The sequence below is a fragment of the Trichomycterus rosablanca genome, chromosome 1, assembly GCF_030014385.1.
Source record: "Trichomycterus rosablanca isolate fTriRos1 chromosome 1, fTriRos1.hap1, whole genome shotgun sequence".
Lineage (NCBI taxonomy): Eukaryota > Metazoa > Chordata > Actinopteri > Siluriformes > Trichomycteridae > Trichomycterus > Trichomycterus rosablanca.
This window is the reverse complement of record NC_085988.1, coordinates 54,412,094-54,425,970: the sequence shown is the minus strand read 5'-3', so window position 1 is coordinate 54,425,970 and position 13,877 is coordinate 54,412,094. Positions and strand designations below refer to the sequence as shown.

Below are 13,877 nucleotides of genomic sequence, written 5' to 3'. Positions count from 1 at the left end.
TACAAGTTAATGAGCGCGGTATCGGGCCAATACCCGATACCAGTATCGGTACTCATGCATCTCTAGTCAGGACTCTCCCAGGACCACTACAGAGTAGGTATTATTTAGGTGGTGGAGCATTCTCAGCACTGCAGTGACACTGACATGGTGGTGGTGTGTTAGTGTGTGTTGTTCTGGTATGAGTGGATAAGACACAGCAGCGCTGCTGGAGTTTTTAAACACCTCACTGTCACTGCTGGACTGAGAATAGTCCACCAACCAAAAATAAATCTAGCCAACAGCGCCCCATGGGCAGCGTCCTGTGACCACTGATAAATGTCTAGAAGATGACTTTACGTCTACAAGGTGGACCAACTAGGTAGGAGTGTCTAATAGAGTACACAGTAAGTGGACACAGTATTTAAAAACTCCAGCAGCGCTGCTGTGTCTGACATGGTGGTGGTGTGTTAGTGTATGTTGTGCTGGTATGAGTGGATCAGTGTCACTGCAGTGCTGAGAAAGATCCACCACCCAAATAATACCTGCTCTGTGGTGGTCCTATGGGGGTCCTGACCATTGAAGAACAGCAGGAAAGGGGAGTGAACAACATGGAGGTGGTTTTAATGTTATGGCTGATCGGTGTGTATATATAAATGAACCTTTATAATTAATCTTCATACATTGATTCCTTATGTAATGCTTCTAGAATCTACAAAAAAGCAGATACAAGGCTGCAAATGGTAAGAACTAGGGCTGGGCGATTTTCACGATTAATTCGGTTAATTCGCATGAACGTTTTCACCCGATGTTAGAATGTGACAATCGCGATTGTTTACATACTTTATATTTTAATTAAAATACCAACATGTCACGAAGCAGAAACTGACCAGACGCTCGCGGAATATAAATCAGGGAAAGTTTAATATAAAAAGGGCGAAAACAGTGTACAAAATCAGGTAGAGTCCAAAACCAGATTCACTGAATCAAACACCGCTGAACTGAATCAAAATACGGAGCCGATGAGCCCGATCAGGAAAGTAACGAATTACATTTACTCGCGTTACTGTAATTGAGTCGTTTTTTTTGTGTACTTGTACTTTTTAAAGTAGATTTTACAGCCTGTAATTTTACTTTTACTTAAGTAAGTTTTGTACTAAGAATTGTAATTCGCTACATTTTAAATCACATCCGTTACTGAGTAAAAAAATCGCGTCTGGGAAACTGCTGCAGTGAATTCTGCGATAGGGAGTTGGATCTTTTGTTTCGGTTCCTTTTAAAGAGCCGTATGTATGTAACGACTCCCAAATGCGCGAATCGGTTCCTTTATTTTGGCTTAAAGGGCCGTTCAATAGAATCGAATCATTCTACGACACATAATAGTGGTTAATACAGTTTGAAAGTTTTATGGGACTAAAATGACACATTACACATCCTTAAATGTTTAAAATGTTGTATCCACCCCCCAAATCACAAGAGGACAAAATCAAAGCTGAGCTGAGTGATCACTTGATGCCCCCCCAATGTAGATACTGATACAGACTCACTCAGTGGTGGAAACAGCACAGTACAGGCTTGTGTTCCTTTTAAGAAACCTGTACCTGAACTTTTTCTAATGTAAGGAGGTTCTGCTGAACATTATTTAAAATAAAAGTTGTTTGTGAGCTATTCTTAGATATAGATAGATAAGGATATAGATAATTTAGATCTATTTTGTTTTAATTATTGTTAATTATTGTGATATCGTTATAAAGTTTGAGTCCCTTAAAAGAATAATTATAGGTGGTGCTGTTACTATTTTTACACTTCTGCAGCCTTTAATTACAATGCAAAAAAAGAAATTTGAGTCTTATTTTAATTGCATTATACAAGAACAAAAAAAAATCGAAATCGTAATCGACAATCGGGTATAATTTTAAAATAATCGAGATTTTTTTTTTTTTGCAAAATCGCCCAGCCCTAGTAAGAACACTACGCTGGTGCACAGTTCAATAACAATATTCCATTCACTTAATTTCAAAACAAGTAGGTTATATATTTTATGGATCATACCCAGAGAAAAATTACTGAAAGCTCTAACTTAATGAAGAACATAAAATAAAGACTATTACTAAGAAAAACTAATAATCAATGATGTATGTATTGTCATCTCTTTCTTAAACAAAATATAAGGACAGCATGCAGTTAAAGTGTCAAATAAAGCAGCAAAAACGGGTCTCATTCTTTAAATACAAAATATGAAAGCCATATGTTTGCAGACACGCATATGAATTAAAATGCACATTCTTAACAGCACATTTAAATTGTGATCTTGGTTAACAAAGTATATTTGCAACCCCACATTAAAACCAGATAAGTCTTACCTTGAATATAGTGTTTTCCTCTTCTAGTGTGGGCAAATGGCGTGTTGCATGTCTCCACGGGACCTGAAACAACCGACGGTCCTTACTCAGCCAATGAAGACCTGGGTATTTCCCACTATTTACCTGGGGGGACAGAAGAAAAAACTGGATCAGACTCATGTTCATATACTAGTGCACTAATACTAGAGTAATATATACACTTGTAATCTGTTGCATAAGGAAAAAAACTATAGGTTTATAGTGCTATGATCTTCTAGTTTAGCACTTTTTAGCAGGCCACATACTCCTTGTCCACAAACTCTTAAGAGATTTGATGAACTGGTTGATTGAGTAGCAAAGGGGCAAATATATAGTGTAATGTGTGTGTATTGGCAAATGTTGTTTCTTATAAATAAATACATTTATTAATTAGTGTTTTATTACACCAGAAGCACTGCTTTAGCTTTGTATAAGAGACAATAAGAAAGGGAGCAATTACATATACACTGTAAAAAATCCTTGTTTGGTTATGTTCTGAGAATGTAAAAATAAATGTTGGCACAACAGGAAATAGTTGGTCCAAAAACAAAAAATGTGTTGTCCCGTCAGCTGTAGGAGTTTTACTCTTCAACTTAAAATGTTAGGTTCAGTAAACGAGTACAACTGTTTTCACTCAACATTTCAACTGAATTGGGTGAGCAACTGTGGGAATGAGGAAACTTCTGCAATGTTGCAGTTGTAATAGAAGAAGAGGTAGTAATGGACAACCTGCCCGACTACACTAGTGCCTTCAAGACACCAAACCATCAAAACTGGTTTTTATTCCACCTTAAAAATTAGCAATTACATTTAGGTGCTAAGTTGACTTGTAATTTGTAGTTGCCCTTGCACCTTAAAAACTACATTTAGGCTCTTCTTACATTTTCTACTATAAATTGTTTCAATTACACACTATAACATGTATAACTTGTAATTTGTTTGATGCTTGTGAATACTGAATGTTTAAAAAAATGTATTGTTTATATGATACATGCAAATAAAATGTATTTGTTACGAATTTACATTTGCTATGCAGTGTTCACTTATTCAGTATATTTTACATATTTTATAATTTACTTTGATACTAATTAATAATTAACTGGACTAAACAAATGTAGTTGACAGAATTGAAAATATATTGTTGGACCAACAAGATGTATTTGATGAATTTCATTGACACAACTTATTTTTTTTTAGTTGGTCCTAAATTCTATGGTTGTCAGCAGAACTTAAATTATGCATTTCAGATAACTTAAATTAGGCCAACTAAAAAAATTAGATGCAACGGGTCACTAAGAATTTTTAAGTTGGAGAGCCTTGAAATTTTTTACAGTGTACACACCAAATGCACTGTATATACCTGTATACCAAAATATATTAACTTATTGTCTAGTTTAATTATGTAAAGGTGACTGGATATTTTACATTTGGATCAGTATATTTTTGTTGTCGGCCGTTTTACTATTTTAACTATTATTCAATCTGATTTTAATAACAAAAATGATTAAAATTGTTATTTGAAATGTCACATATGTGATTTCAGTTTTATGTTTATGTCTGTACTTGTACCGGTGGTTTTCTATTCAGAACATTGTCTGTTGAAGTTTTGATTTCTCCATGTATTCCAGTGCCATGGGCGTTGCTTGTGCTTCTGCCCTAAACACTGTGCTCTGTTCCAGAATGTTCTGTTCATACCAGATGTTAATGTTAACATTGATGCAGCTACTTGGTTTTGTTTGTAGCTCTGTCTGTGTAGATGGTTTGATGATTTGGAAATATACTCCTTATGTAATAAAAATTCTGTTGACATGTATGTGGGAAGGTCTCAGCTTTATCGCTTTGTGTCAGTTCTAGGGTTATGCATGTTAGTTTCTGAGTTTTGCTTTGTAGAGTCATTGTAAGGGTTGAAGGTTGTTTCATACGCTGTGCTGCCCTTATTTGTTTTGGTTCTCATTGTGTATTGTTGTGCCAGTTTTATTCCTCTATTTTCAAGTGATGGTTCATTGGCTTCTCTGTACAAGCTTTGTACAGTTCTCTCCACTAATAAAATTCCTCACTTGTTGTTTTAATACAATAAGTCACGTTAAGCTTTGTTCACATTGAGCATTGTTTGTACTGCCTTAGTCACTTTTACAACCTCATATGAAACAGTTTGTCTCATTGAGGCTTTTTGAAAGGGTCAGCGCAAACTGGGTCAAAGTTCAATCAGGTGAACTTTGTCTGCCGCTGCAAGCACAAATATCGTGAGCCCAATGCGACAAAAGTGTGAAGTGCGCGTTGCTTAGGGTTGCTTTGCTGCTTCTCATGTGACAGTGCCCTAAAGGTTCTCTCCAATGAAGGTAGTTAATCTGCCTTTATACCACGTCATGTAAATCTTTTAGTATTTCATACGTCCATGTTGCGTCATAGGCTTTCTCAAGGTCAAAGAACATAGCCACCGTGTGTTCTTTTTTTGAAGAAGGCACCATGGACATACAGGGGTTGGACAATGAAACAAACACCTGATTTTAGACCACAATAATTTATTAGTATGGTGTAGGGCCTCCTTTTGCGGCCAATACAGCGTCAATTCGTCTTGGAAATGACATATACAAGTCCTGCACAGTGGTCAGAGGGATTTTAAGCCATTCTTCTTGCAGGATAGTGGCCAGGTCACTACGTGATGCTGGTAGAGGAAAACGTTTCCTGACTCGCTTCTCCAAAACACCCCAAAGTGGCTCAATAATATTTAGATCTGGTGACTGTGCAGGCCATGGGAGATGTTCAACTTCACTTTCATGTTCATCAAACCAATCTTTCACCAGTCTTGCTGTGTGTATTGGTGCATTGTCATCCTGATACACGGCACCGCCATTGGATGCACATGGTCCTCCAGAATGGTTTGGTAGTCCTTGGCAGTGACGCGCCCATCTAGCACAAGTATTGGGCCAAGGGAATGCCATGATATGGCAGCCCAAACCATCACTGATCCACCCCCATGCTTCACTCTGGGCATGCAACAGTCTGGGTGGTACGCTTCTTTGGGGCTTCTCCACACCGTAACTCTCCCGGATGTGGGGAAAACAGTAAAGGTGGACTCATCAGAGAACAATACATGTTTCACATTGTCCACAGCCCAAGATTTGCGCTCCTTGCACCATTGAAACCGACGTTTGGCATTGGCACGAGTGACCAAAGGTTTGGCTATAGCAGCCCGGCCGTGTATATTGATCCTGTGGAGCTCCCGACGGACAGTTCTGGTGGAAACAGGAGAGTTGAGGTGCACATTTAATTCTGCCGTGATTTGGGCAGCCGTGGTTTTATGTTTTTTGGATACAATCCGGGTTAGCACCCGAACATCCCTTTCAGACAGCTTCCTCTTGCGTCCACAGTTAATCCTGTTGGATGTGGTTTGTCCTTCTTGGTGGTATGCTGACATTACCCTGGATACCGTGGCTCTTGATACATCACAAAGACTTGCTGTCTTGGTCACAGATGCGCCAGCAAGACGTGCACCAACAATTTGTCCTCTTTTGAACTCTGGTATGTCACCCATAATGTTGTGTGCATTGCAAATATTTTGAGCAAAACTGTGCTCTTACCCTGCTAATTGAACCTTCACACTCTGCTCTTACTGGTGCAATGTGCAATTAATGAAGATTGGCCACCAGACTGGTCCAATTTAGCCATGAAACCTCGCACACTAAAATGACAGGTGTTTCAGTTTCATTGTCCAACCCCTGTACATCTCTACTGTGATTAGATGGTCTAGTGTGCTTCTTCCCTTTCTGAAACTGCACTGAATTTGGCTTAGTTTATTTTGTTTTTACAGGATTCACACCAGTCCATTATTCACTATAGTCTCCTTGGTTTTACACTGGCAGCTGGTTAATGTTAATGTAAATATCTATCCGGGCCCTTATGACACTTGACAGGCGTGGGGGTAGGTATGTTTATGGCATCTTTCCATCTGGGTATATGTAAGTGTCCTGTCATCCAGATCTCATTGCAACATATGGGTAAGAGAGTCAATGTGTCATAAAGGAGATGTTTGAGGAACTCATAATGGAATTCTTGTATTGTTAAGGGTTGGATGTATGGCTCTGTGTTATATGCCTGTAAGTCCAGCTATTTGTTTCTGCCAGTTTATTTGCTCTTTCTAGCTCTGTTCTGAGTGATATACACTATATTGCCAAAAGTATTCACTCACCCATCCAGAACATTGAATTCAGGTGTTCCAATCACTTCCATGGCCACAGGTGTATAACATCAAGCACCTAGGCATGCAGACTGCTTCTACAAACATTTGTGAAAGAATGGGTCGCTCTCAGGAGCTCAGTGAATTCCAGCGTGGTACCATGATAGGATGCCACCTGTGCAACAAGTCCAGTCAAGAAATTTCCTCGCTACTAAATATTCCACAGTCAACTGTCAGTGGTATTATAACAAAGTGGAAGTGGGGGTCAGCGGATGCTTGAGGGGCTTAGTGCGCAGAGGTCGCCAACTTTCTTCACAATCTTCATGTGGCCTTCAGATTAGCTCAAGAACAGTGCGTAGAGAGCTTAATGGAATGGGTTTCTATGGCCGAGCAGTTGCATACAAACCTTACATCACCAAGCGCAATGCAAAGCATCGAATGCAGTGGTGTAAAATATCACTCCACTGGACTCTAGAGCAGTGGAGACAAGTTCTCTGGAGTGACGAATCCCGCTTCTCCGTCTGGCAATCCGATGGACGAGTCTGGGTTTGGCGGTTGCCAGGAGAACGGTACTTGTCTGACTGCATTGTGCCAAGTGTAAAGTTTGGTGGAGGGGGGATTACGGTGTGGGGTTGTTTTTCAGGAGTTGGGCTCGGCCCCTTAGTTCCAGTGAAAGGAACTCTTAATGCTTCAGCATACCAAGAGATTTTGGACAATTACATGCTCCCAACTTCGGGGGAACAGTTTGGGGATGGCCCCTTTCTGTTCCAACATGACTGCGCACCAGTGCACAAAGCAAGGTCCATAAAGACATGAATGAGCGGGTTTGGTGTGGAAGAACTTGACTAGCCTGCACTTGACTGAGTCCTGACCTCAACCCGATAGAACACATTTGGGATGAATTAGAGCGGAGACTGCGAGCCAGACCTTCTCGTCCAACATCAGTGTCTGACCTCACAAATGCGCTTCTGGAAGAATGGTCAAAAATTCCCATAAACACACTCCTAAACCTTGTGGAAAGCCTTCCCAGAAGAGTTGGAGCTGTTATAGCTGCAAAGGGTGGGCTGACATCATATTAAACCCTATGGATTAAGAATGGGATGTCACTCAAGTTCATATGCGTGTGAAGGCAGACGAGTGAATACTTTTGGCAATATAGTGTATCTTGTTGTTTCAGGTGATTTATCTACAAGTAGCCTTCTTGATTTTTCATTGATCTGATTAAGTTCCATATTTTGGGTGTTGTGATACTTGTTAGATAAGTTGTCAGATTTTTCCAGTTCTGTCTTTTTGTAATGTGTCTAACCTCCTGGCTTATGCTCAGTATATCTTGTATTTAATCAGATTTTTAGGTGCTGAATGACTGTTCAATTGTTCTCCTGCTTTCGTTCATTTCTTGATGGCATCCTTGCACTTTTTGATGAACCATGGATTCAGTCTCCTTGTTGGTTTTGTTGTGGTTTTTGGTATAGACTTTTTTGCATTAGTGATTACATATGTAAGCCTCCCTATTCAGTTCCAGCTATCCTTGGGCTCTTTGTTTAGATTTACCCTGCTAAGCGCCTGAAACTGGCTCCAGTATGCTCTTTTTAGGTTTCACTTTTGTGCTTTGGGTTAAGATTGCAGTTTGTTTAGCGATATGATTACAGGGAAGCGTTTCTGTTTACCCTCCCTGCTATCCCATAGATGCTTTTCTGGATAAAGAATCCAAACAGCTTTGCAAGAGACATTTCCTTTGTGGGTGGTTCAATTAATGTTTTAACTGCATTTTTTAATCCAAATAAATTACAATTATTACTGAATACAGTTTGAGCAATTGGGGGTTAAGGGCCCAATAGTGGCAACTTGGTGAGGGTGAGTCTTGAACCGGCAACTTATGATTACTAGTCCAGTACCTTAACCACAGACTGAGCTACCATAATTTGACTCATTCTAACTGGGTTTGCAGATTTTTCCTGTTCCTGAGTCTGTATTGTGTTAGTGGTGTGCTGGTGTGTGTGGGTGGTGTCTCAGTGTGTTTTGATGATGTGTCGGTGCAGAGACTCAGGACCAGTTGGATGAGGGGAGTAGTGGATCGCTTTCTTTTAGATGTTTCCAAAATTTGATTGCTTTTTTCTGTTTGCAATGGGGTGCTAAGGACCTATTCTACCCCGGGTCCCCATGGCAGACATCTAGATGACTAAAACCTACACACAATAATAAAAGATCATTCTTGTAAACAATAAGCTTCCAACCTCATGAACCAGTTTATGATGACACAATATTCAATTATGAATAAAGTTACTGCTCACCTGAGCCAGCAGCCACGGCTTTAGGCGGATCCGTCTTGGCTGGTTGCTCATGGTGACGAATAAAGTACGGCAGCAATGTTTTAGGGGCACAAATGATCTGCACTCTTTATATAATCTTCTCTGAAAACTGGAGTACACTTCACCTGTGGAAATAATTTACAAATAATTAATTATGAATTAAGAAACAAATGAATTTACACAGTATTTAAACATCCCAACAACATTGCTACACTTGCTACATGTACAACACAATCCTGCATGTCATTACCCTGTTGGTGTCACTTCAGTTTTGATGCCTTCAAGCCCAATGTAGCTGCTTTTAAAAGGTTAAAATTTGTTAACATGGGCTTTCTGACTGGCCTGCAACTGCCCAGCCACACACAGAAGGGAGTGATTTACTTGACTTGAAATTTGAGTCTTAGTTGGCCCTTCTGTTGGTGCATACCAGGCACATAGCGCTTATGTCATTTAATATCATTAAGTACTGGCAGCCTAACAACCTGTTGGCAATTTGTGACTAGTCACACCTCGGACCACTGCCGGTAGGTACTCACTATGACTGCCTGTGAGCAACCTCATGCAGTTTCATAGACACCTCAACCCAGTATTCTGGTCATAACAAGCTGGTCCTTATCAAAGACACTCAGGTGTTTGTGCTGATATTTGCTGCATTCAACATGTATACCATGAATACTTACTTATTTATTAGGATTTTGTCATGTTTTATACACTTTGGTTACATCCATGACAGAAACGGTAGTTACTCATTACACAAGATTCATTAGTTCACAAGTTTAATGTCAAACACAGTAATGAACAATTTTGTATCTTCAATTCACCTCACTTGCATGCCTTTGGACTGTGTGAGAAAACCAAAGCTCCCGGAGGAAACCCACAAAGACATGGGGAGAACATGCAAACACCACACTGAAATGACCCAGAATACTATGAATAACATGGTATGATACTACTACCATTGTTAGCCCATTTCATATACAGTATCCCTGACTATGACATGCACAATTTAGGTCTTTCACACTACTGAAAAGCCAGTAATCCCATCAGTAAAACTGACCACTGTAACTGGGTTTTTTGAGTGTTATCCTTGTCCTTGCCCTATACTACAATTTCTAAAGTGACTTGCAAAAATAGAAAAAAAAAATCAGGAAAGGGGAAAACCACCTGAATGATCAAATAAATGTTAAAAAATGATTGGGATGGGGTTAATAGTGTGCATATGAACACTACTTCACTGCATCTTATTATATTTGACAGTGAATCATGCTATTACCTCTGGGACCCAAAGCTTAACAACAAACGAAAAAAAATGCTTGCATGTAGCTCAGTTTTAATGACAAGGCCTTTGGATGGATGGATGGATGGATATTAATCCCAGAGGAAATTATAGAATATTGAATATTTAGTAGGTTCAGCATGGTAACAGTTTAAAGAAAACTTGTGAAACATAAGAAATAAAAAGTAGCTCCTTCAGTCAGTTGCAGTGCAGTTTTCTTGATGACAATAAATGGACATGTGTATTTTGTGACCTTTTTACATCATGCAAGTATTATTGCAGCATCGAGTTATGACTGTTGAGAAAAGAAGAAAAACACAACTGATTTAATGCACTACTACTGTTTGTAATCTGGGCTCTAAAACTCAGCATTGGGAAATTACCTAAATTACCTTGCACAACTAGTGGGCTCAGATTACTGCTTTAAATATGTCTAAGCAAAGCATAAAAGGCTTACATGCATTTTGCAATGTAGGGTTTTCCCCAAACTTTTTGAAATTGCTGCGCACCAGCTGAATTCCCAAGGACCTCAGGGGTTTAGAAAAGAAATGAGAAGTTTGTGCATCACAATAAAGTGGTGGTGAATGAAAAAAGAAACAAACAGCATTTTACAATCAAGACTATGTCTGCTGTAATATACAGAGTGATTGCATCAGTGTGGTTTAAGTATGCCAACCAATCACAGACTAAAACAATTGATTGTTTAATTATTAGTACTGGTTGAAAAAGCCAGCGTACAACAGTGCATCTAAACTGCCACTAAGCCTATTGCATAATATTAGGGTGAACACAAGTACTTGTATGTCCTAAATAATCAATCAGGACTATATCCCTATCTATGATTAATACCTACCTACAAAGTTTTGAATGAAGTATACATAATCAAGTTCATGAATTAAAAACATGGAAGTTAGTGATCAACAACATAAAACAACATAAACTCATTCACTGCAATACTATAAAGCAGAAGAATGGTTGCTAAGCCATTAATACTGCATTGTGTAAGTTCCCTGAGTAACCACAACAGAGAAGTTGCAAGACTGTGGAAATCGAAATGGGATTTTTAAAACTGTGCAGTTCCTCTAATGTAAGCCAGCAGTAATTTTGCTATTGTAACAAGTTCAAATGAGTGTTAAGACTTGGGTCTTTCTAAATGTGATTTTAGTCCGTCACATTAACATTATACTTGTGTGTAAAAAACACACTTATCGGGATGTATTTACAATTAAAGGATTAAACAGATGCTCTGATAAACAGAGACCTGCAGAAGCAATTCCCTTAGTAAACATTTTCCTCTTTTAGTACAAGCAGACAATGGTAGGATTTAGGGATGCATCGATACCATTTTTTCCCAACCGAGTACGAGTACATGTATGTTTGCACTCGCGGATACTGATACCGATACCTATTTAGAATGATGCAATCTGGAGCATTATGGAATAGTGTAGTTTTTAGTGTAAAATAGTGCAGTGGAACAGACATCATTGAGAAAGCTTCTGACAAGCTAACGTAAAAAATCATTAATAAACGCACGTAATTAACGTTGTGCACATCATACATGCGATGAGATTCTGCTGATTGCAATATTTACTTTAAAAAGATAATACAGTCCGATCCCATCTGAGCCGATTCTATCAGCACATCCATTTGTGGTTCACCTCGGTAAATCGTAAACGACTCTGAGTCGGCTCCCGCTCTGTGGTAATAACCAGTATAATTAAGCCTGAGCTTTATAATGTAAGCGAGTCACACAAAATGTTCTGTAGTAGTTGGTGTTTATTTACAACCGCATCATTCATTATAACAGTAAAAACGGAGAGATGACTGAGAAAAGAAACTTACGCTGCGCTTAAAATGAGTCGACTCCTGAATCACTTGTATCGACACTGTGAACAGAGTATTGAACACAAACACGTCCTATAACAGCGGTCGCTGCTTTTGTAACCGGTTTATCTTCGCTGTTAGCTCTATTTTGAAGGGTTTTTTTTGTCAAACGGAACTAAATAACATTAAATGTGCGTGTGAGCGTGGTCAGTGAGAATAATTCAATCTGTCTCCCGTGGGTGAAAAATGAATTGCTTTAGTTTTAGAAGTAAAAAAATCTCGTAATGCCACGGTATCGGATGTTTAGTATCGGAGCCTCAAGATTCATCAGTTCACAAGTTTAATGTCGAACACAGTCATAGACAATTTTGTATCTCCAATTCACCTCACTTGCATTTCTTTGGACTGTGGGAGGAAACCGGAGCTCCCAGAGGAAACCCAGACACTGGAAAAACATGCAAACTCCCCACAGAAAGGACATGGACCGCTCTACCTGGGGATCGAACCCAGGACCTTCTATTTTAATCAACGGTGCTTTTAAAGATGGCCTGGATCAGTGGGACATACATTGCTTTTTAGCAAACACAACATAAGTCTAATATTTAGTGGTTATCAGTGTGTTTTATTGCAATAACTACCTGGGATTCATGTTGGGATGGGTTTTCATACTCTATAGAAGAACAAATTTAACCTATTTTGACAAGTCTGCAAACCACTAGAAATGTAATGCAGAAACAAAACGCAATTTTCTCAATTTGTGTTCGATTGCTGATGGTGGTGATTCCAAAATGTCTTAATCAAGAAGGGCACTAGGGTGGCGCAGCAATAAAGCACACTAGCCCACCAGTTTTGACATCTCGAAATCACGAGTTCAAATCTATGCACTGCTAACGGCTGGCGAAGTGGCTACATAATGACTGGCTGGTCCTTGGGAGTGAGGCCGATCAGTTTGTGACACACACCTTCATACAAGAAATAAGATTTTATTTATGTTTAGCATTTAACATAATTTTCTACTTAATTTGACACCATGGTTTACAAAGTTTGCTAGTAATAAAAGACTTCAAATCACCTGTAGACGCAATCGGAAATATTCAACCCCCATAAATATTCAAATAAGGATTTTACAGAAACATGTTTGCAGAGCTAGATTTTCCTATAAATTAAGACTTTTAGTTGAATGATACAGCAAATGTATACAACCAGTATTGTAAACTGGTAGTTAGTGTGTACTTTGCCAGTATTGCACACTGGTAATTAGTGTGTACTTGTTCAGTATTGCACACTGGTAGTTAGTGTGTTCTATGCCAGTATTGCATACTGGTAGTTAGTGTGTTTTATGCCCATATTACACACTGGTAGTTAGTGTGTACTATGTCAGTATTGCATACTGGTAGTTAGTGTGTTTTATGCCCATATTACACACTGGTAGTTAGTGTGTACTATGTCAGTATTGCACACTGAAACTAAGTATACCAGTTGTGTTTGGATGTGAATTGTTAGTGCTTATATGAGCAAAAATGCTGTGGGCTTAAAAAGTCATTCTGTTCTGTATTAATCAACCACTTTATCCTTGGGCAGTTGTAGACTAGCGGTTAAGGTGCTGGATTAGTAAACAAAAGGTTGCAGGTTCAAGCCCCACCATTGCCAGGTTGCTGCTGGTGGGCCCTTGAGCAAGGCTCCTAACCCTCAATTGCTCAGACTGTCTACTGTGCTGTAAGTCGCTTTGGAAAAAGGCGTCTGCTAAGAGCTGAAAATGTAAATGTAAATGTAAATGCAAATGAATGATGTATTTTAAAGTAGCAGGATATTTTGTTGATATTGCCATGTCACAGATATTTAACCACTACTTAAGACAGCTGTCTTAAAACATACTGTTAGTTTGTATGACCTAGCTGGGTCACAACATGATTAAACCAATTAGAACTGAATAA

The 13,877-nt window shown here is 39.0% G+C and overlaps 1 protein-coding gene across 1 annotated transcript in view; it reads right to left on the bottom strand.

Annotated features, from left to right (window-relative positions):
- irf5 (interferon regulatory factor 5) overlaps positions 1–13,877 on the bottom strand; it is a 50,870-nt gene that overhangs the window by 33,384 nt on the left and 3,609 nt on the right. Inside the window, exons 2-3 of the mRNA XM_062994647.1 lie at positions 8,826–8,968; positions 2,340–2,462 (exon numbers count right to left, since the gene is read on the bottom strand). Of these exons, the coding sequence (XP_062850717.1) occupies positions 2,340–2,462; positions 8,826–8,876 (174 nt within the window). The 5' untranslated portion in view covers positions 8,877–8,968. The remainder of the gene's footprint in view (positions 1–2,339; positions 2,463–8,825; positions 8,969–13,877) is intronic.